The 26,837-nt window shown below is 50.3% G+C and overlaps 2 protein-coding genes and 1 non-coding gene across 8 annotated transcripts in view; 2 read left to right on the plus strand and 1 right to left on the minus strand.

Annotated features, from left to right (window-relative positions):
* The first annotated feature begins 10,907 nt into the window (after nt 1-10,907).
* Nucleotides 10,908-22,145, plus strand: FAM151A (family with sequence similarity 151 member A). Its single transcript, XM_027108429.1, has 7 exons — nt 10,908-11,171; nt 16,353-16,505; nt 17,495-17,654; nt 19,096-19,320; nt 20,066-20,205; nt 20,937-21,080; nt 21,441-22,145. The coding sequence occupies exons 1-7, from the start codon at nt 10,994-10,996 to the stop codon at nt 22,112-22,114; spliced, it is 1,674 nt and encodes a 557-aa protein (XP_026964230.1). The 5' UTR covers nt 10,908-10,993; the 3' UTR covers nt 22,115-22,145.
* ACOT11 (acyl-CoA thioesterase 11) overlaps nt 13,994-26,837 on the minus strand; it is a 75,888-nt gene continuing 63,044 nt past the window's right edge. The window contains exons 13-16 of one of the 6 annotated variants that reach the window (XM_027108424.1): nt 26,088-26,221; nt 24,011-24,142; nt 23,285-23,411; nt 13,994-15,521 (exon numbers count right to left, since the gene is read on the minus strand). In XM_027108424.1, the coding sequence (XP_026964225.1) occupies nt 15,309-15,521; nt 23,285-23,411; nt 24,011-24,142; nt 26,088-26,221 (606 nt within the window). In that variant the 3' untranslated portion in view covers nt 13,994-15,308. Of the gene's footprint in view, nt 15,522-18,248; nt 22,427-23,284; nt 23,412-23,546; nt 23,749-24,010; nt 24,143-26,087; nt 26,222-26,837 lie in introns of those variants that run through there. The other 5 variants (XM_027108426.1, XM_027108427.1, XM_027108428.1 and 2 more) reach the window with 5 other exon arrangements.
* TRNAE-CUC (transfer RNA glutamic acid (anticodon CUC)) lies at nt 16,198-16,269 on the plus strand. The gene has a single exon. It is a non-coding gene; the product is annotated as a tRNA-Glu (tRNA).

Raw genomic sequence — 26,837 nt, forward strand, 5'->3', positions numbered from 1 at the left:
ACCGCTGCTCCATATCTGAAATGTGGGTGCTTCCTAATAACCTCTATTTTTTCTCCCTATCATATAGGTGGAGGATATAAGCAGATAGGTGAGGGCAGCCCCAGAGAAACAGAACCAGGCATGGCTTTCTTTTTCTTTTTTTTTTTTTTTGCGGTACGCGGGCCTCTCACGGTTGTGCGCTCTCCCGCTGCGGAGCAGAGGCTCCGGATGCGCAGGCTCAGCGGCCATGGCTCACGGGCCCAGCTGCTCCGCGGCATGTGGGATCCTCCCGGACCGGGGCACGAACCTGCGTCCCCTGCATCGGCAGGCAGACTCTCAGCCTCTGCGCCACCAGGGAATCCCAGGCACGGCTTTCTTGACATAAGAGAAGCCATTTTGGCCTAAGCCATTTTGTGATCTAAGCCTGGCCACAATGCTTGCCCTTGAACAGGTCTCAGTAATCAACAATCTTAAGGGAAGTAAGGGAATGCAGGAACAAAGGAAAAGCAGTCAGGAAACAGGCTGGGTCGCTTTGCTGCGTACCTGAAACTATCACAGCGTTGTTAATCGGCTATACTCCAATGTAAAATAAAAAGTTAAAAAAAAAAAAAAGAAACAGTAGTTCAGATAAAACAGAGTCCTAGTTCCTCCTCAAGGGATACAGTAACAATCTTTGAGTTCTGCAGGAACTAAGGCCCCCACCCAGGTGGAGGATGGGATGATGTTGACCTTTCCTGACCTTCATGACTTCAAACAGTTTAAGCTTGGACTCTGTTGACCTTTGCCTCTGTTCAATGCTGAATACTCCTCTGCTCAAGCCCCTCATGAATATGCATGTACCCTTAGCTTAACACTCCTTTGGGAAAGCAAGTGTTCTCCTTGCTGCAAGTAATAAATCCTTCCTTCTCCGGATGTTTGGCTTGGTTGTGTCTTTTGACTTGACACCGACAAGAGGTGAACCCAGTTTTCAGGTAAGGGCAGGGGGATTGAAGTAATCAGGTAACAGAGGCTGGGCCTCTGTGGGCCTGTGGTTGTTCTGAGGAGAATGGCATGGGAAGTCTTGTGGCTCCATGCAGGGAATGGAGGGATGGGGAGGTATAGGGGATGCTAAAACTGGATGTCCCCGGTGCTAGGGACCGTCAGGCCTTCTTCAGCCATGTCTCAATACCAACTTCCAGAATCATTCTCTGAAATCAAAGCTGAGCGTGTCTTTCTCATGCTTGTCCCACAGGTGCCCTCCAGGTGCCAAGCTCTTTATCAGTGACCCAGCCCTGCTCGCCTCCCCAGCCTCCCCTCCCGAGCACCCCTGTCTCCCACTTGGCGGGATCCAGTCCCACTGCACTACTGCCCTCCCAAGCAAGTCCCTCTCCCACATGGCTTGCTCGCTCCACACACACTACCCTCTTGTCTAGGACATCCTTCCCTAGCCGCAGTCCCACATGGCTCTCCAAGTTCTCCACACCTCCCCTGAAAACCACCTGGCCCACCCAGGAGGTCGGGGCTCCTCTGCTGTGCTCCCAATCCCCTTGTGTCTCCTGATCCATCACGCCCCGCCTTGGAGGCCCTGCTATTAATAGCACATCTTTATAGGCTGTGAGCCCGCTCCTGCAGCGCCAGCTGTAGAACAGCGGCTCCACCTCTCAGATGCTGGAGTCCCTGACAACCCTCAGGTTCTCCTCTCTTACTATATGTCATGGGGGGCCAGGGGGTCTCCAGAGCTAGCACAGTGCCGGGCACAGAGTGGGGCATCCTTTATCTGTCTTATGAGAAGTGTCATGGGCAGTAGAGTCCTTTGCAGCCTGGAGTCCATCCCAGAGCTCTTCCTGCCAAAAGCCAGAGCTGGATAAAGTTCCTCTTCTTCCAAGGCAGCCTGCAGAGGCCTCAGAGCCAAGAGAGGCAGCAAAGCTCAGTGCCTCAGAACTCACCAGCATCCTTCCCAGGGGCAGGCAACACACAGCCTGCTGGGCGGAAAGACCCAGGCTCATATCCCCCAGCTCTGCTGCTGACCCACTCCGGCTCCCTTATCTGAGAAGTGGGGGTGATGCTTCCCCCATAAGAGTGTCACAAAGACTAAATAAGCACACAATTCTAAAACGAGGGCTGTTTGTATGTGGAGAGCCCTGGTCAATTGTAAGAGCTAAGTTCTGGATTTTTCTTTTGAAAAAGAGATTTGTCCAGCATTGGCATTAGATCCTGTAATCAAAAAGAGTGACGACCCCGTTGTAAACGGAGTCCGTGGACGCTGCCCTCTCCAATATCACCGTTACTCTTCTTCTTGTTGAATCTGGCAGCACCTTGCTGTCCTTATGGGCCTCCATCTCCAGGCACAGATGACCACCCCTTTCTTCTCAAAGTGACCTTTCCATTGGCTCCCGGGACCCCTCCCCAACCTCTCGCTGGTTCTGTCCCACTATGCTTGACTGATTTCTCTTCCCCCATCATCCCTAAAGTCAGTGGTCTCCAAAGGTCTACCTCCACCCCCTTCTCTCTTTGCCTTGGGCAGGAAATGGTGCTCACACCTTCATGTTTGGTCCAGAGCCCCAGACCTCTCTATATCGAGTTCCTTCCTGGACAGCTCTTCAGGGATGACACAGAGCCCCCAGGACTCCAGGAGGCCTGAACCAAACTCCCTCCTGACCTGCTGCTTGCTTCCCAGATTCCCTCCATCTGCCCACCTGGGCATCCTTCCAGTCACTCCTGCACACATACACTTGAGTTAGTCACCAGGGACCCTGCTGGATTTCTCTGTGCACCTCTCTAAGCCCAAGTCCCTGTGCACATTACAGGTGATTCTTGGACTCATTTAAACTCCAGGGTCCCTGAAATAGGGACAGTCTCTAACTGCCTTCCCACACTGGGGCCCACAGGACACCCTCTGTGCCAGGTGGTGACTCAGTCCCTTCCCTGTGGACTCAGGAGTGGCCTGCAGCAACCCAGGCCAGCATGCCAGGCCTATCCCTTTCTTTTCATTTTATTTTCCTACCAACTTCCCCCTGCCCTTTGTTCTTTTTTCTTTGAATTTTATTTAATTTATTTTTTTATACAGCAGGTTCTTATTAGTTATCTATTTTATACATATTAGTGTATACATGTCAATACCAATCTCCCAATTCATCACACCACCCCCCTTACCACCACTTTCCCCCCTGGTGTCCATACATTTGTTCTCTACGTCTGTGTCTCAACTTCTGCCCTGCAAACCAGTTCTTCTGTACCATTTTTCTAGGTTCCACATACATGCGTTAATATACAATATTTGTTTTTCTCTTTCTGACTTACTTCACTCTGTATGACAGACTCTAGCTCCATCCACGTCTCTACAAATGACCCAATTTCGTTCCTTTTTATGGCTGAGTAATATCCCATTGTATATATGTACCACATCTTCTTTATCCATTCGTCTGTCAATGCACATTCAAGTTGCTTCCATGACCTGGCTATTGTAAATAGTGCTGCAGTGAACGTTGGGATGCATGTGCCTTTTTGAATTATGGTTTTCTCTGGGTATATGCCCAGAAGTGGGGTTGCTGGATCATATGGTAATTCTATTTTTAGTTTTTTAAGGAACCTCCATACTGTTCTCCATAGTGGCTGTATCAATTTGCATTCCCACCAGCAGTGCAAGAGGATACCCTTTTCTCCACACCCTCTCCAGCATTTGTTGTTTGTAGATTTTCTGATGATGCCCATTCTAACTGGTGTGAGGTGATACCTCATTGTAGTTTTGATTTGCACTACTCTACTAATTAGTGATGTTGAGCAGCTTTTCATGTGCTTCTTGGCCATGTGTATGTCTTCTTTGGAGAAATGTCTATTTAGGTCTTCTGCCCATTTTTGGATTCGGTTGTTTGTTTTTTTCATATTGAGCTGCATGAGCTGTTTATATATTTTGGAGATTAATCCTTTGTCCGTTGATTCGTTTTCAAATATTTTCTCCCATTCTGAGGGCTGTCTTTTCGTCTTCTTTGTAGTTTCCTATGCTGTGCAAAAGCTTTGAAGTTTCATTAGGTCCCATTTGTTTATTTTTGTTTCTATTTCCATTACTCTAGGAGGTGGATCAAAAAAGATCTTGCTGTGATTTATGTCAGAGTGTTCTTGCTATGTTTTCCTTTAACAGTTTTATAGTGTCTGGTCTTACATTTAGGTCTCAAATCCATTTTGAGTTTATTTTTGTGTATGGTATTAGGGAGTGTTCTAATTTCATTCTTTTACATGTAGCTATCCAGTTTCCCCAGCACCACTTATTGAAGATACTGTCTTTTCTCCATTGTATATCCTTGCCTCCTTTGTCATAGATTAGTTGACCATAGGTGCATGGGTTTATTTCTGGGCTTTCTATCCTGTTCCACTGATCTGTATTTCTGTTTTTGTGCCAGTACCATATTATCTTGATTACTGTAGCTTTGTAGTATAGTCTGAAGTCAGGGAGCCTGATTCCTCCAGCTCTGTTTTTTTCCCTCAAGACTGCTTTGGCTATTCAGCGTCTTTTGTGTCTCCATACAAATTTTAAGACTTTTTGTTCTAGTTCTGTAAAAAATGCCATTGGTAATTTGATAGGGAGTGCATTGATTCTGTAGATTGCTTTGGGTAGTATAGTCATTTTCACAATGTTGACTCTTCCAATCCAAGAACATGGTATATCTCTCCATCTGTTTGGATCATCTTTAATTTCTTTCATCAGTGTCTTATACTTTTCTGCATACAGGTCTCTTGTCTCCCTAGGTAGGTTTATTCCTAGGTATTTTGTTCTTTTTGTTGCAGTGGTAAATGGGAGTGTTTCCTTAATTTCTCTTTCAGATTTTTCATCATTAGTGTATAAGAATGCAAGAGATCTCTGTGCATTCATTTTGTATCCTGCAAATTTGCCAAATTCATTGATTAGCTGTAGTAGTTTTCTGGTGGCATTTTTAGGATTCTCTATGTATAGCATCATGTCATCTGCAAACAGTGACAGTTTTACTTCTTCTTTTCCAATTTGTATTCCTTTAATTCTTTTTCTTCTCTGATTGCCGTGGCTAGGACTTCCAACACTATGTTGAATAATAGGGACATCCTTGTCTTGTTCCTGATCTTAGAGGAAATGCTTTCAGTTTTTCACCATTGAGAATGATGTTTGCTGTGGGTTTGTCGTATATGGTCTTTATTATGTTGAGGTAGGTCCCCTCTATGCCCACTTTCTGGAGAGTTTTTACCATAAACAGGTGTTGAATTTTGTCAAAAGCTTTTTCTGCATCTGAGATGATCATATAGTTTTTATTCTTCAATTTGTTAATATGGTGTATCACATTGATTGATTTGCATATATTGAAGAATCCTTGCATCCCATGGATAAATCTCACTTGATCATGGTGTATAATCCTTTTAATGTGTTGTTGGATTCTGTTTGCTAGTATTTTGTTGAGGATTTTTGCATCTATGTTCATCAGTGATATTGCTCTGTAATTTTCTTTTTTTGTAGTATCTTTGTCTGGTTTTGGAATCAGGGTAATGGTGGCCTCATAGAATGGATTTCAGAGTGTTCCTTTCTCTGCAATTTTTTGGAAGAGTTTGAGAAGGACAGGTGTTAGCTCTTCTCTAAATGTTTGATAGAATTCACCTGTGAAGCCATCTGGTCCTGGACTTTTGTTTGTTGAAAGATTTTTAATCGCAGTTTCTATTTCATTACTTGTGTGTGGTCTGTCCATATTTTCTGTTTTTTCCTGGCTCAGTCTTGGAAGGTTATACCTTTCTAAGAATTTGTCCATTTCTTCCAGGTTTTCTATTTTATTGGCATAGAGTTGCTTGTAGTAGTCTCTTAGGATGCTTTGTAGTTCTGTGGTGTCTGTCATAACTTCTCCTTTTTCTTTTCTAATTTTATTGATTTGAGTCCTCTCCTTTTTCTTGATGAGTCTGGATAATGGTTTATCAATTTTGTTTATCTTCTTGAAGAACCAGCTTTTAGTTTTATTGATCTTTGCTATTGTTTCCTTTGTTTCTATTTCATTTATTTCTGCTCTGATCTTTATGATTTCTTTCCTTCTGCTAACTTTGGGTTTTGTTTGTTCTTCTTTCTCTAGTTCCTTTAGGTGTAAAGTTAGATTGTTTATTTGAGATTTTTCTTGTTTCTTGAGGTAGGCTTGTATTGCTATAAACTTCCCTCTTAGAACTGCTTTTGCTGCATCCCATAGGTTTTGGATTGTCATGTTTTCGTTGTAATTTGTCTCTAGGTATTTTTTGATTTCCTCTTTGTTTTCTTCAGTGATCTCTTGGTTATTTAGTAACATATTGTTTAGCCTCCATGTGTTTGTGATTTTATGTTTTTTTCCCTGTAATTGATTTCTAATCTCATACCATTGTGGTCAGAAAAGATGCTTGATATGGTTTCAATTTTCTTAAATTTACTGAGGCTTGATTTTGTGACCCAAGATGTGATTTATCCCGGAGAATGTTCCATGTGCACTTGAGAAGAAAGTGTAATCTGCTGTTTTTGTCCTATAAATATCAATTAAATCTATCGGGTCTATTGTGTCATTTAAAGCTTGTGTTTCCTTAGTAATTTTCTGTTTAGATGATCTGTCCATTGGTGTAAGTGAGGTGTTAAAAGTCCCTCACTATTACTGTGTTGCTGTTGATTTCCTCTTTTATAGCTGTTAGCAGTTGCCTTATGTATTGAGGTGCTCCTTTGTTGGGTGCATATATATTTGTAATTGTTATATCTTCTTCTTGGATTGATCCCTTGATCATTACGTAGTATCCCTCCTTGTCTCTTGTAACATTCTTTATTTTAAAGTCTATTTTATCTGATATGAGTATTGCTACTCCAGCTTTATTTTGATTTCCATTTGCATGGAATATCTTTTTCTGTCCCCTCACTTTCAGTCTGTATGTTTCCCTAGGTCTGAAATGGGTCTTTTGTAGACAGCATATAGATGGGTCTTGTTTTTATATCCATTCAGCGAGCCTGGGTCTTTTGATTGAAGCATTTAATCCATTCACATTTAAGGTAATTATTGATATGTATGTTTCTATGACCATTTTCTTAATTTTCTTGGGTTTATTTTTGTAAGTCCTTTTCTTCTCTTGTGTTTCCCACTTAGTGAAGTTCCTTTAGCATTTGTTGTAGAGCTGGTTTGGTGGTGCTGAATTCCCTTAGTTTTTGCTTGTCTGTAAAGCTTTTGATTTCTCCGTCATATCTGAATGAGATCCTTGCCAGGTAGAGTAATCTTGTTTGTAGTTTCTTCCCCTTCATCACTTTAAATATATCATGCCACTCCCTTCTGGCTTGTAGAGTTTCTGCTGAGAAATCAGCTGTTAACCTTATGGGAGTTCCTTTGTATGTTATTTGTCGTTTTTCCCTTGCTGCTTTCAATAATTTATCTTTGTCTTTAATTTTTGTCAATTTGATTACTATGTGTCTCAGTTTGTTTCTCCTTGGGTTTATCCTGCCTGGGACTCTCTGCACTTCCTGGACTTGGGTGGCTACTTCCTTTCCCATGTTAGGGAAGTTTTCAACTATAATCTCTTCAAATATTTTCTCAGGTCCTTTCTCTCTCTCTTCTCCTTCTGGGACCCCTATAATGCGAATGTTGGTGCATTTAATGTTGTCCCAGAGGTCTCTTAGGCTGCCTTCATTTTTTTTCATTCTTTTTTCTTTATTTTGTTCCATGACAGTTAATTACACCATTCTGTCTTCCAGGTCACTTATCCGTTCTACTGCCTCAGTTATTCTGCTCTTGATTCCTTCCAGCGTATTTTTCATTTCAGTTATTGTATTGTTCACCACTGTTTGTTTGTTCTTTAATTCTTCTAGGTGTTTATTCTTTAATTCTTCTAGGTCTTTGTTAAACATTTCTTGCATCTTCTCAATCTTTGCCTCCATTCTTTTTCCAAGGTCCTGGATCATCTTCACTACCATTATTCTGAATTCTTTTTCTGGAAGGCTGCCTATCTCCACTTCATTTAGTTGTTTTTCTGGGGCTTTATCTTGTTCTTTCATCTGGTACAAAGTCCTCTGCCTCTTCATCTTGTCTATCTTTCTGTGAATGTGGTTTTTGTTCCATAGGCTGCAGGATTGTGGTTCTTGCTTCTGCTTTCTGCCTTCTGGTGGATGAGGCTACATAAGAGGCTTGTGCAAGTTTACTAATGGGAGGGGCTGGTGGTGGGTAGAGCTGGGTGTTGCTCTGGTGGGCAGAGCTCAGTAAAACTTTAATCCGCTTGTCTGCTGATGGGTGGGGCTGAGTTCCCTCCCTGTTGGTTGTTTGGCCTGAGGCCACCCAACACTGGAGCCTACCTGGCTCTTTGGTGGGGCTAATGGTGGACTCCAGGAGGGCTCACGCCAAGGAGTACTTCCCAGAACTTCTGCTGCCAGTGTCCTTGTCCCCACTGTGAGCCACAGCCACACCTGCCTCAGCAGGAGACCCTCCAGCAGTAGCAGGTAGGTCTGGTTCAGTCTCCTATGGAGTCACTGCTCCTTCCCCTGGGTCCCAGTGTGCACACTACTTTGTGTGTGCCCTCCAAGAGTGGAGTCTCTGTTTCCCCCAGTCCTGTCAAAGTTCTGTAATCAAATCCTGCTAGCCTTTATAGTCTGATTCTCTAGGAATTCCTCCTCCCGTTGCTGGACCCCCAGGTTGGGAAGCCTGATGTGGGACTCAGAACCTTCACTCCAGTGGGTGGACTTCTGTGGTATCAGTGTTCTCCAGTTTGTGAGTCAGCCACCAGCAGTTATGGGATTTGATTTTATTGTGATTGCGCCCCTCCTACCATCTCCTTGTGGCTTCTCCTTTGTCTTTGGATGTGAGCTATCTGTTTTGGTGAGTTCCAGTTTCTTCCTATTGATGATTGTTCAGCAGTTAGTTGTGATTCCGGTGCTCTCACAAGAGGGAGTGAGCGCTCGTCCTTCTACTCTGCCATTTTCCCCCTGCCCTCCAGGCCTACCACTTTCAATCTCAGGTAGATAATCTATCTGGGATAGAAGGAAAATTCATATTCCTCAGGCAGATCTAATCTGTCCTTGTTGCACACCCTTGCCTGACCTTTGTGACTCCCTGGGGCAGGGCACAAAGAGGGAAGAACCATCTAGGTGTCTCCTTTTATGCAGGGGCAGAAAACCTCCAGGTCTTCAGGAAAGCAAAGTCAAGCTGGATCTAGATCCCTGGTCCCCCAACTACCAGGCAGGGGCAGACAGGCAGCAGGTGGGGCTCAGTCTAACATCTTCTGCTGACTCTTAATGTGCTCAAAGGTCATTTTGAAGGTGGCAGGATTTTCTGCTTGACCCGTTAAGATCCTGGGAGAGAGAGAGGAGGAGGAGGAGGGCGGGAAGGTAGGAGGGACTTCGGGAACTGTCTTCTGGGACATTTTCCTGGCCCGCTGGGGGACAACTAGGTGCTGCTAAGGCTCCTGCCTCCCATCTGATCCTAGCTCTGAGAGCCTCAGGAGACTCTGCACCGCAAGGAGTGTGGGGCATTTCCCAGAGAGGGTCATCATGGCCTACAAGAAGGGGTGCTCGAAGTGGGCCGTTGTCAGCAGTGCCAGTGTGGCTCTTGTGTTCACCATCGGGATGATCCTGTTCTTCTCTCTGCAGCAGGGCATCCTGCCAGGTAGGAACTTCCCAGTCATGCCATCTGGTTGGCTTCCCCCATCCCTCACTCCTTGCCCCCAGAAGGTTCTGTCCTCATTGACAGCCCTGATGGCCTCCTCTCCCCTCCCTACCAAGACTCTCCTCCATCCACAGCTCTACCTGCCCCTCCCATCACCAACCCCACCAAGACTTGATTCCCAGCAGACAGTCCCATTAACTTTCCCTTCCTTCTTTACCAGGCTTCAGTTACCTGAGGACCAATGAACCTTGGTCTTCAGCCCAGACCTCCTTCTGTGCCCCCAGATGAACATTCCTTCTTAGAGGGTCATGCAGGCATCTCATATTCAGCTGACTGAGCTGAACTTTCCCTCTCCCCTCTGCTCCCTCTCCCGGTGAAGGGTCCTCCATCCACACGGGGACCTGGGAGCAGCCTCCTCTCTTCCTCCTGCCTCATGCCTGTATCTTCAGTCCTGTGCCTCGAGGCTCTTCCTTCCCATCCTCTACTCTCCATCCCTGCCCACCATGACTTCTCAAGCCTCTGTCTCCTGCTGGACCCCTGCAGCAGCCCTCCCCCTCCCACACAGTCTCCGCTGCCAGCCTGCTCACACCAGCCCATGCTCGGTCTGCCACCAAGGAGATCTTTCCTTTTTTTTTTTTTTTAATTTTTATTTATTTATTTATTTTTGGCTGTGTTGGGTCTGCATTGCTACACGTGGGCTGTCTCTAGTTGTGGCAAACAGGGGTTACTCTTTGTTGCAGTGTATGGGCTTTTCATTGCAGTGTATGGGCTTCTCATTGCAGTGGCTTCTCTTGCTGTGGAGCACAGGCTTTAGGCACACAGGCTTCAGTAGTTGCAGCACGTGGCTCAGCAGTTGTGGCACGCAGGCTTTGTTGCTCCGTGGCATGTGGGATCTTCCCGGACCAGGGCTCGAACCCATGTCCCCTGCATTGGCAGGCAGATTCTTAGCCACTGTGTAAGGAGATCTTTCTAAACATAAACCTAGTTTGCTGTCTCCAGCACACACCCAACTCCTTTGCTGGCGCCCAAAGCCGTTTACAACGGGATCACAGCCCTCTTCCCATCTTGCCCTATTCCATTTCTCTGCATTCTGTACCAGGCCAATGGCCATTCCTTTAGGCAACCATATATTTCCTATGGTCAAACCTTTGCTTATACTGTTCTCTCTGTCTGAAATAACCTAGGCCCCTATTTTGGTCAAAGTTACACACCCATCCTTCTAGGTCTCCCTTAAATGTTCCCTTATCAGTGAACTTCCCAACATCTGCAGGCTGGTTCAGAGCATCATTGTGCCCAGGACCCCACGTATTTCTCTCTCTCCCAGCACTGATGAATCTGGGGTCCACTGTCTCTGCTAGATGGTGTGCTAGACACTCCCCGGGGCCCAAGGAGGGTTAGTAGGATGTACGGATGAGAGTCTTGGTCTGGGGCAAGAACTGATGTTGACAGTTCCCTTCGCCTTGATTGCAGGCTGTGAGCAGGATGCGGTCTGCCGCTCCGACGCGGACATGCTGGACTACCTGCTGAGCCTGGGTCAGATCAGCCAACACGACGGCCTTCTGGTCACCTGGTACCATGCTGCCAACAGCCAGAAGGAGATGAGGGCTGCCCTCAGCAGTAAGTCCAGTTGCCAGAGCTGGGGCAGGCCGGGGCAGAGGTGGAGGCAATGGAGGGAGAGCAGAGGTGGGGCTAAGACAGCACTACCTATGCGGTGGCATTAGGATGGGTATCGCCGCGTTCTTGCCATCCTCCACTTGAGAAAGTGGGGGCTCAGGGGTTAAGTGACTGGCTCAGGTTGTGCAGAGATGTCTGGTTCCAAGGTCACATCCTGCCCTTCCTCCCAGGCCTTGTCAGGAGACAGCTTCCCTGCTAAGGAGGCCTTTGTCCTCAAAGTCTAAAGAGCCAGAAGATGTTTGAGTGCCAGCACTACCAAAAACGAGCTGTGGAAGCCTGAGCAAGTTGTGTAACTCCTGAGCCTCTGATTCAGAATGATTACGGCAGCCAGTGGGCAACCACTCCCTGTGGGGACACACACTCACATTCCACGTGGGTCTCCTGGGACTACCAGCAGCCTGTTTTGTGGGTGCCATTCGACAGGAGAAAAATGGAGGCTCAGAAAAGTTAGGTGACTTACCTAACTTCACTAAGGTCACACTGTTTGAAAGTGGCTAAGCCAGCATTGGAGCACCCAGTGGTCAGCTCCTACGCTCTAAACCACTGCATTATGCCTGGCCCAGTTCAAAAGGGAAGATCACTCTTCCAGGACTATGGGGAAGCTCATTAGATCATGTTCATGTATGTGCTTGTACACTCTAAAGCAGTGACTATTCGAGACGAAAGGAAGGGTCCCCAGATTTGAGCGTGCTTCAGAAAACACATTGCTAGCCCCACCCCTGGAGTTTCAGATTCAGTGGTTCCGGGGTGGGGCCTGAGAATTTGTATTTCTAATAAGTTCCCAGGTGACATTGATGTTGCTGGCCCCAGGATCACACTTTGAGAACCACTGCTCAACCAAAATCCCTCAAGTTTAGGAAAGTGAGATCCAGAGGGTCTTGTCCAAGGTCACACAGTAGGTCTGAAGCAGAGCAAGACCTAGGCGCCAGGCCTCTGGCTCTTACTCCAGCAGAGTCACCAGCAGAGAGCCTGGGAATGAGCATCTGGGAAAGGTTGGCTGAATGAATGAATGAGTCCTTAGGGAGACTTCCTGGAGGAGGCAGGCTTGGCGGTCAGCAGAGGAGAGGCCACCACAGGCTGGGTGGAGCCAGTTTGCTACTGCTTCAGGATCGGGAGGCTAATGGCCAGACTTGGGTGATAAGAGGCCAGAGAACTCCCTGGCAAGAGGGAGGGCTCTTATCTGGCAGATAAGGCCTGAGGGAAAGCAAAGAGGATCTGCCAGCCCCAGGCTCATCCCAGGTCAGCCCTGGGGCAGCAGGTAAGGGATCAGGTCCCACCAAGTTGGGACCTTGGCCAAGAAGAAAGCTAAGGGCCCCAACCACGCAGTGCCCAACAGCATGGAGCGTGCAGAGACACCCCTTAGCATAGCTGCAGGGGTGCGGAGGACCCCAGGCCCAGTCTTCTCCCTGAGGGTCCTGCTAGGCCCCTGAGGTAGGTCTCTGGGAGGAGGGAGGCTCCACAACTGAGGTGGAGACCCTCCGGGGGAGCCAATGGTAGGCCAGGGTTAGGCCGGTGAAGTCACCTTGAACGTGACTGGACACCCATGTGGAGGGGAGGGGCCACAGCAAAGGCCTAGGAGGCAGACAGACTGGGTTCAAATTCTACCTTTTATCATTTACCAGAGGAGTGATTTGGGACAGGTGACTTCACCCATCTGCAGCTCAGTTTTTCCCTCTGCAAAATGTGGGCTGGTAGGGTGACCATATCATTTATCATCCAAACCAGGGCACTTTTGATAGTGAAAGAGGTCATTATTAATAATTATGCTGAAACAACAGGAATACACCAGACTCTCCCAGGCAAACGGGGACATGTGCTCACCCTAGTTAAGTGAGCTACTCCACGTAAATGATAATACTTAGTGAATGCCTAACAACGGATATTTTATTATTTACTTCTAGTAAACGAGGGGACAGGGAGCACAGAGAGGTCCAGTAACCTGCCCAAGATCACACAGCTTGCAGGTGTTAGAGCTGGGACTGGAAGCTAGCAGCCTTGGGTTCAGGATCTGCACACTCAGCCACAGCGCCCTCCTGCCAGACGTGATGCATAGAGCTCCTGGCATGTGGGGGAGGGGAAGGGGGGTCTGGTAACTTCCTGGGCTCCCTCTGGAGAGCATCACTCCTCCCCACCTGACTGCGCCCCTGAGGACCAGGACTCTCACTGTGGCTGCAGAAACCTGATCCTTTCCTCATCCCTGTTCCTTCACACCCCCAACCAAGCGAGTTGGACCCCCAGATTCAGCATCCGGAAGGCACACAACAGGGGTAAATGACAAGGGAGAAGACTTCGGGAGGAAGCTGGATCCAGGTGGCGATCGCAAGGAGGCAGGTCAGGTCCATCAGTCTTTAGTCCACTTCACTGAGCGTTTGCTGGGCCCCTACTCTGCACCCAGCTCAGGAGGAGGTTTAGAAATGAGTGAGAGGTGGCCCTGTGTTCAAGGGGCTCACAGTGTCTCAAGGAAGGCAGCTGGTGAAAGTCAAGCAAGGCAGCAGCATCAGAGGTTCACCGGGCCGCAGAGACCTGGGTTCCAGCCCTGGCTCCCGCCCAGCGTGCCCCCACCCTCCCCAGACCGGAACTGGCTCCCGTTAGATGGGGAAGAAGACCCCTCAGTATCCACTCTCTTTTTTTTAAGCAGTTTTTTTTTTCTTTTTTTTTTTTTTGCGGTACGCGGGCCTCTCACAGTTGTGGCCTCTCCCGTTGTGGAGCGCAGGTTCAGCGGCCATGGCTCACAGGCCCAGCCACTCTGCAGCATGTGGGATCTTCCCGGACCGGGGCACGAACCCGTGTCCCCTGCATCGGCAGGCGGACTCTCAACCACTGCGCCACCAGGGAAGGCCAGTATTCTTTCTCTTGAACTACCCTCTTATCTGCCCAGCTGCCCCCTCGGGCCTGGCTTCTCTGGGCCTTGATGGGCCCCAAACTCTTTGGACTCCTCTCTTTGCATTCCCAGGTGACCGAAAGTTAAGAAAAGAAAGTGCTTTGTGTTCAAGCCATAAACATAAAGGCTACCTTCATATAGCCCTTCACAGTTTACAGCGTGCCTTTATGTCCATGTCCTGTAGTCACGGTCCAGGGAGGCTCATCCCCATCTTGCCAGTGAGGACTCCAGGAAGTCCAGAGCTCTGGGCAGGAGGTATAATATGAGGATGAAGTGGGACAATGCAAAGTGCCTGGCTCAGCGCTGGGGACAGCCTGGCACTCAGCTTCCTCCCCCTCCTGGAAATCCAGACACCTAGATTTTAAAGAAATCTGCAAAAATTCTCTGCGACTTTGGGCAAGCGCTATCACCTTTCTGAACCTGCGCTGGTTGACCTTAACTTTTCTATCACCCATTCATTCAGTCTTTTATCATCCAGCAAACATGTCTGAAGCTCCTTTTTTAGGCCTATTATTGTCTTGGCACTGGAAATCCAAGTGATGGGCAACATAGACCCGGATCCTGCTCCCTGACACTAACACTCAGGAAAGCTGGTGCTAAATGAGTGATTACATGGGGGCTGAGCACTCAGAGGAGAAGCTGGCAACCTAACTTAGACTGGATGTGTGGTTTAGGGATGGCCTCCTTGATATTTTAAGCCAACACCCACGGATGAGCTGGAGGTGGCCTAGTAAAGCTGCGGAGGGAAGTGTTGCCAAGACAACAGCCATGTGTAAGAGCCCAGAGAAGGGAAGACAAGATATTTGAGCATCGATACTCGAAGTGCGGGCCACGGACCCGCAGCATGGGCATCACGGGGGAGATTGTCAGACACCTTGGGCCCCACCCCAGACCTACTGAGCAGAACTTGCATTTTAACAGTTCCTGGGTGATTTGTGTGCACATTAATGTTGGAGAAACAGGAGTGGCTGGAAGCTAGAGATTGAGGGAGAGAGGGACTCGAGATGAGATGGGAAAGTTTGCCAGGCCTGGTCATGCAGGACCTCACAGACTATGGTAAGGCATTTAGCTTGGACTCTTAGGACAACGGGCAGGGACGTTTTGATTTTTTAACAGAAGTGACACGATCAGGTACGTGTTTGGAATACTCACTCTAGTGGCCGTGTGCAGAATGGACTTGGAGGGGAGCAGAGCTCAAGTCACGAGGCTGTGAGTGTCAAACACAAGAGGCCCTCTGATGCCAACTGTCTGTGATGGGGCAGGAGCTGAGAGCGACCCCGCCGGCCCTCCACTCCATTCCTTAGACAGAGACCCTGGCCGGCTCTCCTGGCCTGCTTCTCACGGAAAGGCCTCAGCTCCCTCCTGGACTGAAATCTCGGAACAGGCGTCACACAGCCACCTGATGGAGTTAACTGTGTGCATTTAAAAGATAAAAATAACGATGCTCAGTGCTGTAAGTGTGCCGGAGGTGGGCCAGCGTACGTATTTCTGGCAGGAACATGAGTCAGAAGAATTTTTCTAGACAGTAATTTGTTAGTATGGGCCTTGAAAACACTCTGCATGGCCCTGACTCAAACTCCTTGTCAGGATAAAAAATAATCAGAAAATCAGAATAAAACATGCATCATTATTTGTTAGTAGCAAAAATTTAGAAACTACTAGGATGTCTCAGGAATGGGAGAGTGGCTAACTAAAGCAGGGTGAGTGCCCTCAATCGGGTTTTTGCAGCTTTTTTTTTCTTTAATGAAACATAGAAAAGATTGTAAAAAATGTGTCACTATTGAAAGAAAAAGATTAAAATTATAAATGCAGAGTATTCCCAACTGTGTAAAAACTATAAATAGATAAAAGTGGAAGAAAATACATTAAAAAATGAACTATGATGGAAATGCTTTCCTCAAGTCAGGATAAAAAATAATCAGAAAATCAGAATAAAATATGCATCATTATTTGTTCGTAGCAAAAATTTAGAAATGTGGGCGAATATTTCTCTTTCTGCTTTTCTGTATTTTCCAAATGTTCTATAATAAATGTGTAATACTTTGATGATGAGAAAAATTGCTTTAAATAAGGAAATGATCTGGGAATTCCCTGGCGGTCCAGTGGTTAGGACACGGCTCTCTCACTGCCGGGGCCCAGGTTCAATCCCTGGTCGGGGAACTAGGATCCCACAAGTTGTGCAGCAAAAAAAAAAAAAAAAAAAAAAAGGAACCAATCAAGATGGAGTTTGTCCTCTTGCACAGGTGACGCTGTGGCCCTGGAGGCAGACGTCACGGTAGAAGGGCTCGGCACAGTCAATGAGACAGGGGTCCCCATCATGGCGCACCCCCCAGCCATCTACAGTGACAACACCCTACAGCAGTGGCTGGAGGCTGTGCTGGCTTCTTCCCAGAAGGGTAAGGACCTCTCTCAGCCCCTCCCCAGCTGCCCAGCCCTCTGGTCCTCAGGCCGCATGTGCAGGGGTCCTTCCACTAGGAAGCTAGTCCAGTGCTCGTCAGGAGTTGCTCGTTGCCTTGGCTTTCCAGCCCACCGCTCTAGAGGCCTGGGCTCGGGGAAGATCAGTGAGATGAGGGATATAAAAGTGCAGGGTAAGCTGCAAAGGGCCAAACATGTTTGGGCCCTGAATCCATGGAACTGGTTACAACATGCTCAAAAGCCAAATTCCACCTGCCCCTCCCATGTCTCTTTGCCAGTTACAGTCAGAATCCAGGCATCACCCTAATGTCTCTCCCTCATCCCCCACATCCGCTCAGTTGCTGCACCTGCCAATTCTAACCCTGAAGCCTACCCCCTGATCCAGTCCCAGTCACATCATCTTTCTCCCGGACCTCCTTCCTCACTGGCTTCCTGCTTCCAAACTCAGCCCCTACCTGAGTGAGCTTTCCAAAATGCCAGTTGTCACGTCACTCCCCTGCTTTAACCCTCCATGGCTCCCCATTGTCCTCAGGACGAAGTGTGATCTCCTTGGCCTGTCTTGCAACATCCTGCTCTAACTTCTCAGCCTCATCTCCTGCTGTTCAGGCTCAGGTGGCTTAGGACCCTCTGAGCCTGCCTGTCCAAGAATCACAGTCCCTTTTCATCCGATGCTTGACAACCCCTGAACCTGCCCCAAGTCCCAGGCCCTTACCCGTCATCTGCTTCCTCCCCTTGATGATGGGGGACGGGAGCTCATTCCTACAGAGGCAAGTCCTTTCTCTCCAGGTTAGCTCTGCCTGTTTGAAAACCCTTCTTCACACCCAGCGAGAATCTGGTCCCTGTCTTCCCTCCCTGCCCCCAACACACATACCATACCTGCTCTCTCTGTCCCAGGAAGTCATGTCTTCTGTTTCCTTCTTCCTTGAGCACGAGGGACCAGTTCCCCAAGCCCTTGGCCCTCTCCCCACAGGCATCAAACTAGACTTCAAGAGCATCAAGGCCGTGGGCCCCTCCCTGGACCTCCTGCGGCGGCTGACCGAGGAGGGGAGAGTTCGGAGGCCTGTGTGGATCAATGCCGACATCCTGAGGGGCCCCAACATGGCCATCCCGATAGAAGTCAATGCTACACAGTGAGTGTTCGCCTCTCTGCCCCAGCTGTGTCCAATCCTCTTCTGTCAACATCTGGCACAGTAGGTGCTCAGGGGACCTTTGCTGAGTTTGCTTCCAGTCACACCATGTAGTCTGACCTCTGAGCCTTCACACGTGCTATTCCCTCTGCCTCGAATGCCTTTCCCCCATTTCCTGATGAACCTTTGCCCAGTCATTACCTGTCCCAGAAACTTCCCTGACATCCAAGGCCACTGAGGGCCTTCACTCACACTTTCTCCTAACAGTCCTGATTTCGTTGGACTATCACCGTTGGATTACAGGTTTGTCACCCTTACTACAGTGATTATTCCTGGAGGGCAAACAGGGCCTGGTCCAGTGACAAGGGCAACAGTTGGCCTGCTAGAAAAGTCTAAAGCACTGACTCCTTCCTTAGACCCGCATGAAATCCCAGCACTGCCACCAACCGCCCTCACGTAACACCAGCTTCATGGTGTGCTCCAGTTTACAAAGGGCCACTTAAAAGGAGAGCATACATCTGAGTTGATCTTCATATAGCAATGCCAGGTTAGGAGCATTTTTTCTCACCATTTTGCAGATGAGAAAGCTGACAATAATTGAGGCACAATCTGTTGAATGTTTATTATGTGTCACAGGCACTGTTTTAAGTACTCTAGTTGTAGAATACCACTTAACTCTTACTTGAGAATGAGGTAGGTAATATTATTTTCATTTTATTAATACAGGAAATATCTCACTGAAGTTAAATGACTTGCCTGAATCTAGTAATTGGCAGAGGAAAGATTCAAAACCAGGCCCATCTGACTCTAACCTCCACGCTCTTTACCGTCCATCCATCCATCCATCCATCTTTGCAGCCAGTCAGCCAACAATCCGTCTGTCCAATATTTATCACGATTCTCAAACTGAGGTGCATTTGGAAAGCAGCAGTTTGAAAATGTAGTCAGTGGCCCAAGATAAATGATGGTTCACCTTCTTGGAGTGAAGAAAATTACTCAATAATTTGGGGAGAGGGAGAGGGTAACATTATTTGCCTATTAAAATTTGCATTAAGGCAAAATCTGAATGAAATTTTTAAATAAAATATGAAAGTTCAGAGACTCTCACAGCTGGGAGAACCCACATCCCACACCTGGGGCTTTAGATTCCCCCGTCCATGTGGGTATGTTTACGAAGGGCTGTCCTGCCTGAAAGGATGCCATCTTTGAGAATCAAAGGGGCTGGGTGAGCTGCCCAAGGTCACAGAATCAGGACCCAAACCCAGACCTCCCCAACACCAAAGTCCATGCCCTACTGTGGGACTTTGAGCAAGCCATTTCTGTTCTTTAGGACTGTGCCCTTATATCATAGATGCGAGAGATCCTGCCTCTTCTTAGCACTGTGATGGGAACCTGGGAGATGAGGAAGGGGCTCTAAAAGACCAGCATCTCTGATTCTCTGCAGGTTCCTGGCCTTGGTCCAGGAGAAGTATTCTAAGGCAACCCTGTCTCCAGGCTGGACCACCCTCTACCTGCCCCTGTTCCCAAACGGGACATATACCCGAGCCATGGTAGAGAAGATGCAGGGGCTGGTGGGAGGACTGCCACAGAAGGTCACCTTCCCTGTGCGGGCTGTCATGGTACGGGCTGCCTGGCCCCACTTCAGCTGGCTGCTGGGCCAATCTGAGAGGTGAGGACTCCCAGGCCCCTGCCACAGCTCCCACTCCCTCCAAACCCGCTCCCAGGCACTGATGCCCCCCGAAGATCCCAGAGGCTCATGGCTAGAAGGGTCTTATTGATCATCTGGTCCAACCTCTGCTGGTGCTCACATGCTCTACAATGTCCCTGCTTTCTGCTTGTATGCCTCCGGTAATGGGGAGCTCACTATCATCTGAGGCAGCCCGTCCATTGACAGACAACTCTCTGCCCGTTGGAAAGTGTCTACACTGAGACACAATTTGCCTCCCACAGCTTCCTCCCATGGAAGCCAGCTGTTCCCTGGGGCTGCCCAGATTGCACCTATAGCCTCTGCCCCAAGATAGCTCTGTAGGGATTGAGGAAGCCCCATCCCCACCCCTGCACTCTGTCCCCAGCTGCCCCACCTTCCTCAGCCTCTCCCCACTGGAGGCCGCCCCCTTCCCCTCTTCATACCTGACCTCTAGCCCCACCCCCTGCGCCCGTCTCTTCTATCCTTGTCTCCTTCCTAAGACAGGACCCAGAAATAGACACTCCAAATGAGGAGGCAGGGCAGTCCATCTCCCCTCCTCCTCAGCCTCTACTCTCAGTCATCGTTCCCGAGGCCTCTGTGGCTTCTTCTGCCCCCAGGAAGCAGGGTAGTGTTCCCCCCCTGCCCAGCTCGGGTCCAGCTCTGAGCACAGGAGTGGGGCTGAGGGCTGCTGGGCCCAGGCAGGCACTGAGCTGGCTCTCGACCCCAGGTACAGCCTGACGCTGTGGCAGGCCACCTCAGACCCCGTGTCAGTGGACGATCTCCTCTACGTCCGGGACAACACCGCCACCCACCAAGTCTACTATGACCTCTTCGAGCCTCTCCTGTCCCAGTTCAAGCAGCTCGCCAGTAGGGAGGGGTCTGGGCAGCGTGGGAAAGGGCGGTGGGGCCGGATTCTGCACAGGGCAGCACTTGGTAGACACGGCAGCAGAGTTAGGTGGGATGGGGCACTGGAAGGGGAAAATCCTAGGAGGGATAGGAGGAAGGAATCGTTTTAAGCGCCAGTTGTATGCCAGACCCCAGTACAGTATGCTAAGCTTTATAGATCTGTGAAGCAGGGATTCCATTTTACAGATAGGGAAACTGAGATTCAGAACAGTTAGGTAATTTATACAAAGTCATTCAGCTTGAACGTGGCACAGCTCCTACTGGAACCAGCAAATTCCAAACCCCATACGCTTCCCCTTGTAATACAGTTCCTCTAAGGTTTACTCTAGCATTTCAGAGAATGGCCCCTCCAGTGTACCTGCAGACACTACCTTGTCCAAACACCTCACTCTCCTGACTCCAAACCTAGGACAGCCTGCAGTTAGGCCATCTCAAAGGGGACCCATCAGACCCAACATTCCTGCCTTGGGAGCCATCTTGGTGAGGGGGAGGAATACCAGCTTTGGGGCCAGACGGACCTGGCCCCATCAGGTTCCAATCCCAGCAACCCTGCCTACTGGCTGTAGGACCTTGGGCAAATCACCTGTAATCTAGAAAACAGGGAATTACAGCTCCCAGGAAGCTTGCTGTGAGGCTTAGAGAGGATGCGCGGTGCACAGAAGGGCTCTTCATCCTGGCAATTTGCCCCACAGTGAACGCCTCACGGAAGCAAAGCTACTACACGGGAGGCAGCCTGATCCCCTTTCTCCAACTCCCTGGGGATGAGGGTCTGAGCGTGGAGTGGCTGGTTCCTGACATCCAGGGCAACAGGAGCACAGCGACAGTGCGACTCCCAGGTAAGGTCCACCTGCAGCCCCTGTGCTCCTAGCTCAACCACAAGTTTCCTACACTTGGGGAAGCTGCCTCAGATCTCTGTTACCATAGCAACACGGCTGCAAGGTAGGGAGTACAGCGCTGTCACAAGTGCGGGGCTCCGGGCCTTCAGCATCTGTGAGCCCTCAGTCACAACACGCTGCAAGAGAGGTGGACGTGGGCCCCAGGGCTGAGCCACAGGCAAGGGCCCAGAGCCGAGCTAGCAACTCATTGTATCATTCTGACGAGCCCCGGGCACATTCACAAAGCAGCCCTTCCACCTGGAACCCAGATCTGATCGACAGATCCCATTGCCCCGCTGCTGCCTCCATTGCTTCTTCCAGACAGAGAAGGCATGATCCTGCTGGAAGCTGGCCTCCTGGAGCCTGCAGCTGGGGACCCCGTGCCCATCGTACATGCCCCAGATGGCCGTGTCCTGACACTGGAGTTCTGCCTGCTGCAGCTGGCCACGCGCGCCGGACGCTGGGGCATCCACGTGCACATAGCAGAGCCCACGGCCCTCCGGCCATCCCTGGCCACACTGGCCACCCTCTCCACCCTTGGCCACCTGCCTAGGCCTGTGTGGGTCGGGGCCACAATCTCCCACGGGAGTTTTGTGGTCCCTGGCTACGTGACTGGCAGGGAGCTGCTTACAGCTGTGGCCGAGGTTTTCCCCCATGTGACAGTGGCACCAGGCTGGCCCGAGGAAGTGCTGAGCAGTGGCTACAGGGAACAGCTGCTCACAGATATGCTGGAGCTGTGCCAGGGCCTCTGGCAACCCGTGTCCTTCCAGCTTCAGGCTGGGCCGCTGGGCCAGAGCACGGCTGGAGTCGTGGCCAGGCTGTTGGCAGCCTCCCCCCGGGCCACTGTCACAGTGGAACACAGCCCCAGCTGGGGCAGCTATGCATCTGTGCGGGCAGTGCTGCTGGCAGCCAGGGCCGTGGAGAGGACCCGAGTCTACTACAGGCTACCCCAGAGTTCCTACCAAGACTTGCTGGTGGACGTTGGCAGAAAGTGACCACCCAGGGGAGCTGGGCTGGTGGAGCCCTGGGTCCAGGTTTCCCACGGGGGTGGCAGGAAGGAATAAATGCCTCTGCCTCCCTCGGTCCCCTGCGTGTGTGTCCTCAGGGCAGCATGGAGTGGGAGGTGGGCGTGAGGTGGCCGCTGAAGATGCCTAGAGGGTCTGGAGGCTGGGGGCCAGGTCGTTCCGGTTGTCCAGGAGGAACTGCTCACAAGCCTTGAAGGTGGTGTAGAACGCAGACGAGAGGCCAGTCACGTTGGTGGTCACGTACTTGAGAAGGCCTGGGGTGGCCTGGTTATAGTAGGACACCTGCAGGATGGGAAGCCACACTCAGGGAGGCGGGGCAGTGGGAGGGGTGGGAGCTGAGTGGACGTGAGGCGGGCGGGAGGCAGCCTTGTCGCCTGCTAGGAAGGCACTTGAGGCCTTAGAAGACTGCGTGACTGGCGGGTGTGACCCCCTCCACCCCTCACCCCCACCCCGGGTGCTGACAGCCCTGGCTTCCCTCTGTCACCACACACTACTGTCATCACGTGTCTCCCCTGTCAGCCGGGAGGCCCTGGAGGACCGGGGCTGGGTCTCCAGAGCCCAGCACAGAATCCCTTTTTTAAATGAAGGTGCTCTAGGGCCATCTGCAAGTTAGAATAAGCCCAAGGATTGCCCTGAGGAGCTCGTCAGTTCCGATGTGTTCCGTTAGCTAGCACTGTCCAAGTCCCTACCTGGGGGGAGTCTCAGAGCCACTGTGAGCTGAGGAAGGGGCAGTGGGCATCCCCAGCCCAGCCACTCTCAGCCTTCTCCCCTATGCGTTAGTCAACACTGACTGCCCTGCTGAGTTTTATGGGCGCTGAGAGCCATTTAAAGCCTTCCTAGACAATAAGTAAATGAGGAGATAGAATTTTAGATCAGAACCCGGGGCCTCTGCCCTCTGTGTCCAGTGCCTTTTCCAAGACCCTGCAGTGGCCTGGGGCTTAGCACAGATCAGGTCTTAACGAAGGCTCATGTTCAGCCTCTGACACTCCTAGGCTCCCCTGAGCTGGAAGAGAGAGACTGCTGGCAGGCAGGGGAGCCTGAGTCGGGAACTGTCTGAGCTGGACGGTGCTGAGTTCTGGACACAAGCGTGGCTTTGGGGTGAATCCGGGTGGGAGGGGGAAAGGAGACACCCAGCCTCACCTTGGTCCACTGATCCCCCTCCTGCCAGAAGCAGAAGCCTGAGCAGATGGTCTCCCCACGCCTGTGCTCCGAGGTCTCGAGGTGCGTGGGCAGCGTGACTGACCTCATCGCAATGACATAGGGGTCCCTGGAATGGAGGAAGGGGGTGGAGGGGACACAGGAGAGGGTGAGGGCCTGGTTCCAGAGTCTGAGGCACACAGAGCCTGGCTCTGGGCCAAGCTGGAAAGAGGAGATGCCTGTGGGTTAGCAGCTCTATACTCACCAGGAGCCAGCGTGACTGCACTGTGGACTTTCTGGAAAAGCCCCTCCACTGCAGACACTCAGGAAGCAGTGTTGCTCTTTGGGATTTTTGTGCTTCATCTTTTTGCCTGTCTCTAGCAGAAGTGATGCCGTCTCTCTGGCATCCCCACCATGGCACAGCTGACAGCCTCACCACCCTTCAGCCAACACAGGGCCTTCAGAGGCTGGAGGCCAAGGAGCCAGCCATGTGAGAACTGGCCTGTCTGTGGCCTGGGACAAGGCGCCCTCACTATCCCAGGGACAGAGACCACCCCGCTTTAGAGCATGAGTGACTAGAGGGGCCAGGCATCCCCTTGTCCTCCATTCTACCCACAGTAAGACCACTGCGGCCAGTAGGAAGCAGAGGGCTGACTCTAGGCTGATGTCCCCTCCCTGGGGAGGAAGATGAGCCCTGCCCACCTCCCACCCCAGAAGGCAGGCACGCACCTGTTGTCACAAGGCTTCCGCCGAGAGGCCAGGATCACAAAATCCTGGGGCTTGGGGTCACCACCGAGGGCGGGGCTGATGATGTGGTAGATGGCATCATCCTCGTCCACCTGCTGCACTAGCTCCACGCTCCTGTGCAAAACCCAGGGGCGTCACACCAGCTCCTCGTGGGAGAGCAGGTCTGACCCAGGCCCTCCCGTGCTTCAGCTGCCCTGAGCAGATGCTTGGGGTATATTTCACCCCAACACTGCTCAGCAGGGACCACAGGAGGGCAGAAAAGGCTGTCAAGATAAACACACACACGGGCACACAGACACATACACAAGCAAATGAACACACACACCCGTGGGCACACATGCGCACAGACGCATAGATAGACACCCCCCGATGCACACACAAAACTATGGGTGTCTGTCTATGCAGATGCACATGCCCTACACAGATGTGTGATGACTTAGGAGTTGTACTGAATATTCAGTGAGCACCCACTGTGTGCCAGACCTGTTCTAAGAGCGTTACGGGTACTATCTCACCTAACCCCACGTCAGCCCATGCAGTTGGTACTCTTAGTATCCCCATTTTATAGATGAGGGGGCTGAGACTCAGAGAAATAACTCACCTCCGGCCACAGAGCTAATAAGGAAGCAGGTGTGGGACGCGCTTGGGCTGTTGGGCGCCAGAGCTGTGCCCCTCAGGCCCGGGCACACTGCACGTGTGTGCCCAGGTAGACACACGTAGGCTTACACCAACGCGCACACACACAAGGACATCCACGCAGAGACACACACAACCACGTCCAGACCCGCCACCTTTTCTCTGCTCTCCCGCCCACCCTGGAAGCTGCCTCAGGAATGGGGCAGCTGTGGGCAGGGTGGAGGAAAGCTGCTAGGGCCTCCCTTCCCCTCAGGACACACCCCCCAATCCCATCAAGCATCAAGATCTGATTGGGCCTTCAAGGCCCACACCAGCCTGCCTCCTCCAAGAAGCCTTCCTACCACATGCCCAACCCCTTCTCCCCAACATCCACCACCAAATCACCTCTCAGGCTTCCAGGATGGCATGGCCAGCAGGCCTGAGGCAAACCTAGACCAGGGCTTTTTAAAGCAACTCAGCCCTTCTTGCAAAGAAACCTTATGCAGAAAGCCTGTGTGTGAACAGCTACAAGCAGGCCTGCTTTGGTGAAGAGAGATGGGGAAAGGTAGGGAAAGGCCAATTTGTCAAATATCAACTCACCAAATGACCTGCTTACTGAATTTCCAAATGCACAGATCCCCCTTATGGATACACTGAGGAATATAGGCTCCTCTTAATAAGCCATTGGAGAAATGATCAAAGAACCCCCAAAGGAGGGTGTTGGCATAACAGAAAATGACTTGAAAGGGATTTGAAAAAATACCAGTTTCAACTTTAACATTCCCATATTAAACACTGAAATTCTGGCTATTTTCCTAAGCAAAAACTTACATGGAGAGTCAATAAATTTGGGGAACAAGTGCATTTATAGGAATAACATTTACATTCAGGAACTCACTACATTAAAAAATAACATTCATGTACATTCATGTACATATCCATACGAAGAACTGGCAAACTTGGTAAATTCAGCAAATTGGCCGTTCTCTGAGTTACCATGAGTCTGGGAGGGGTTCCCACCCACCCCCTCCACTTCCAACTACCTCCCCAAGCAGTCCCTGAGCCCCTTCTGGGAAGGCAGAACTCCACAGAACACGCTTTGAAAATCACTGATCTATCCCTGGGTGCAAATCTACAACCCACACCTCAAGTACCCATTTTAAGAGGAGGGAAACTGAGGCCCAGAAAAGACATGACTTGCCATGGTCACAGTTAGTTAGGCCAGGAACAAGACTTAAACCCAGGCCCCCGACTCCAATTCCAGGCTCACTCTCCTCCCTGAGGGCTCAGACTACCCTTGACTCTGATGCTCACCTAACACATAAGCAAGTGCCCCACCCCCATCCTCCCTGCTAAAGGCCGGCAGGCGCTGAGCACAGTGGGGGGACGGCTCAGGAGGAGACACCTGAGGGCCCACCTCTGCACCCCACCCCGCTGCCCTCACCGGTAGTGCTTGTCCCATTCCGGCCTCCGACGGAGGTCTGAGAGGAGCAGGAAGGCCTGGGCGGCGTCCACGTTCACCAGCATCTCCATGTGGAAGGAGAGGAACTTGTCCTCCTCTAGAGTGTACAGGCGGACCTGCGTGGGCCAGAGGGCAGCCTCGTTCCCGCGCCTCCTCCTCAGCCTATGCTGGGGACCGGGGCTGGAAGCTCAGGGCTGCCACTGATTGCTGTGTGACTGTGAACAAGCGACTCAACCTCTCTGAGCCTCGGTCGCATTCCCATGTAAATGGGGAGATTCAGCACAAGTGGATGGGAAGGTGTCTGAAGGAGCAGTGACTGTATGCATAAGCACAGGATGGAACGGTACTCACTACGAAATGGAACAAACTCAAACAGGCACTCAACACGAGTGAATGACTTGTGCCAAGAGAAAGAAGTCAGATTGAAAGGTTATATACTGTATGACTCCCCGTATTGGGCATTCTCAAAATAGACAAAACTAAAGGGACAGAAAACTGATCCGTGGTTTCCTGGGGCTGGGGGTGGGAAGAGGCTTGACCACCATGGGGAATGAGAGAAACTGGGGGGATTATGGAAATGTTCTGTATCTTGATTATGGTAGCGATTCTGTAACTTTATGTGTTTTCCAAACTAGTAGCATTATACAGTAAAAAGGGGACATTTTACTACATGTAAATTATACCTCAATTTTTTTAATGTGGAAAAATTTTGTTAAAAGGAGATAAAGAAGC

The sequence above is a fragment of the Aethalodelphis obliquidens genome, unplaced genomic scaffold (assembly GCF_003676395.1).
Source record: "Aethalodelphis obliquidens isolate GAN/ISIS:26980383/991018 unplaced genomic scaffold, ASM367639v1 scaffold9, whole genome shotgun sequence".
Classification (NCBI taxonomy): Eukaryota; Metazoa; Chordata; class Mammalia; order Artiodactyla; family Delphinidae; genus Aethalodelphis; species Aethalodelphis obliquidens.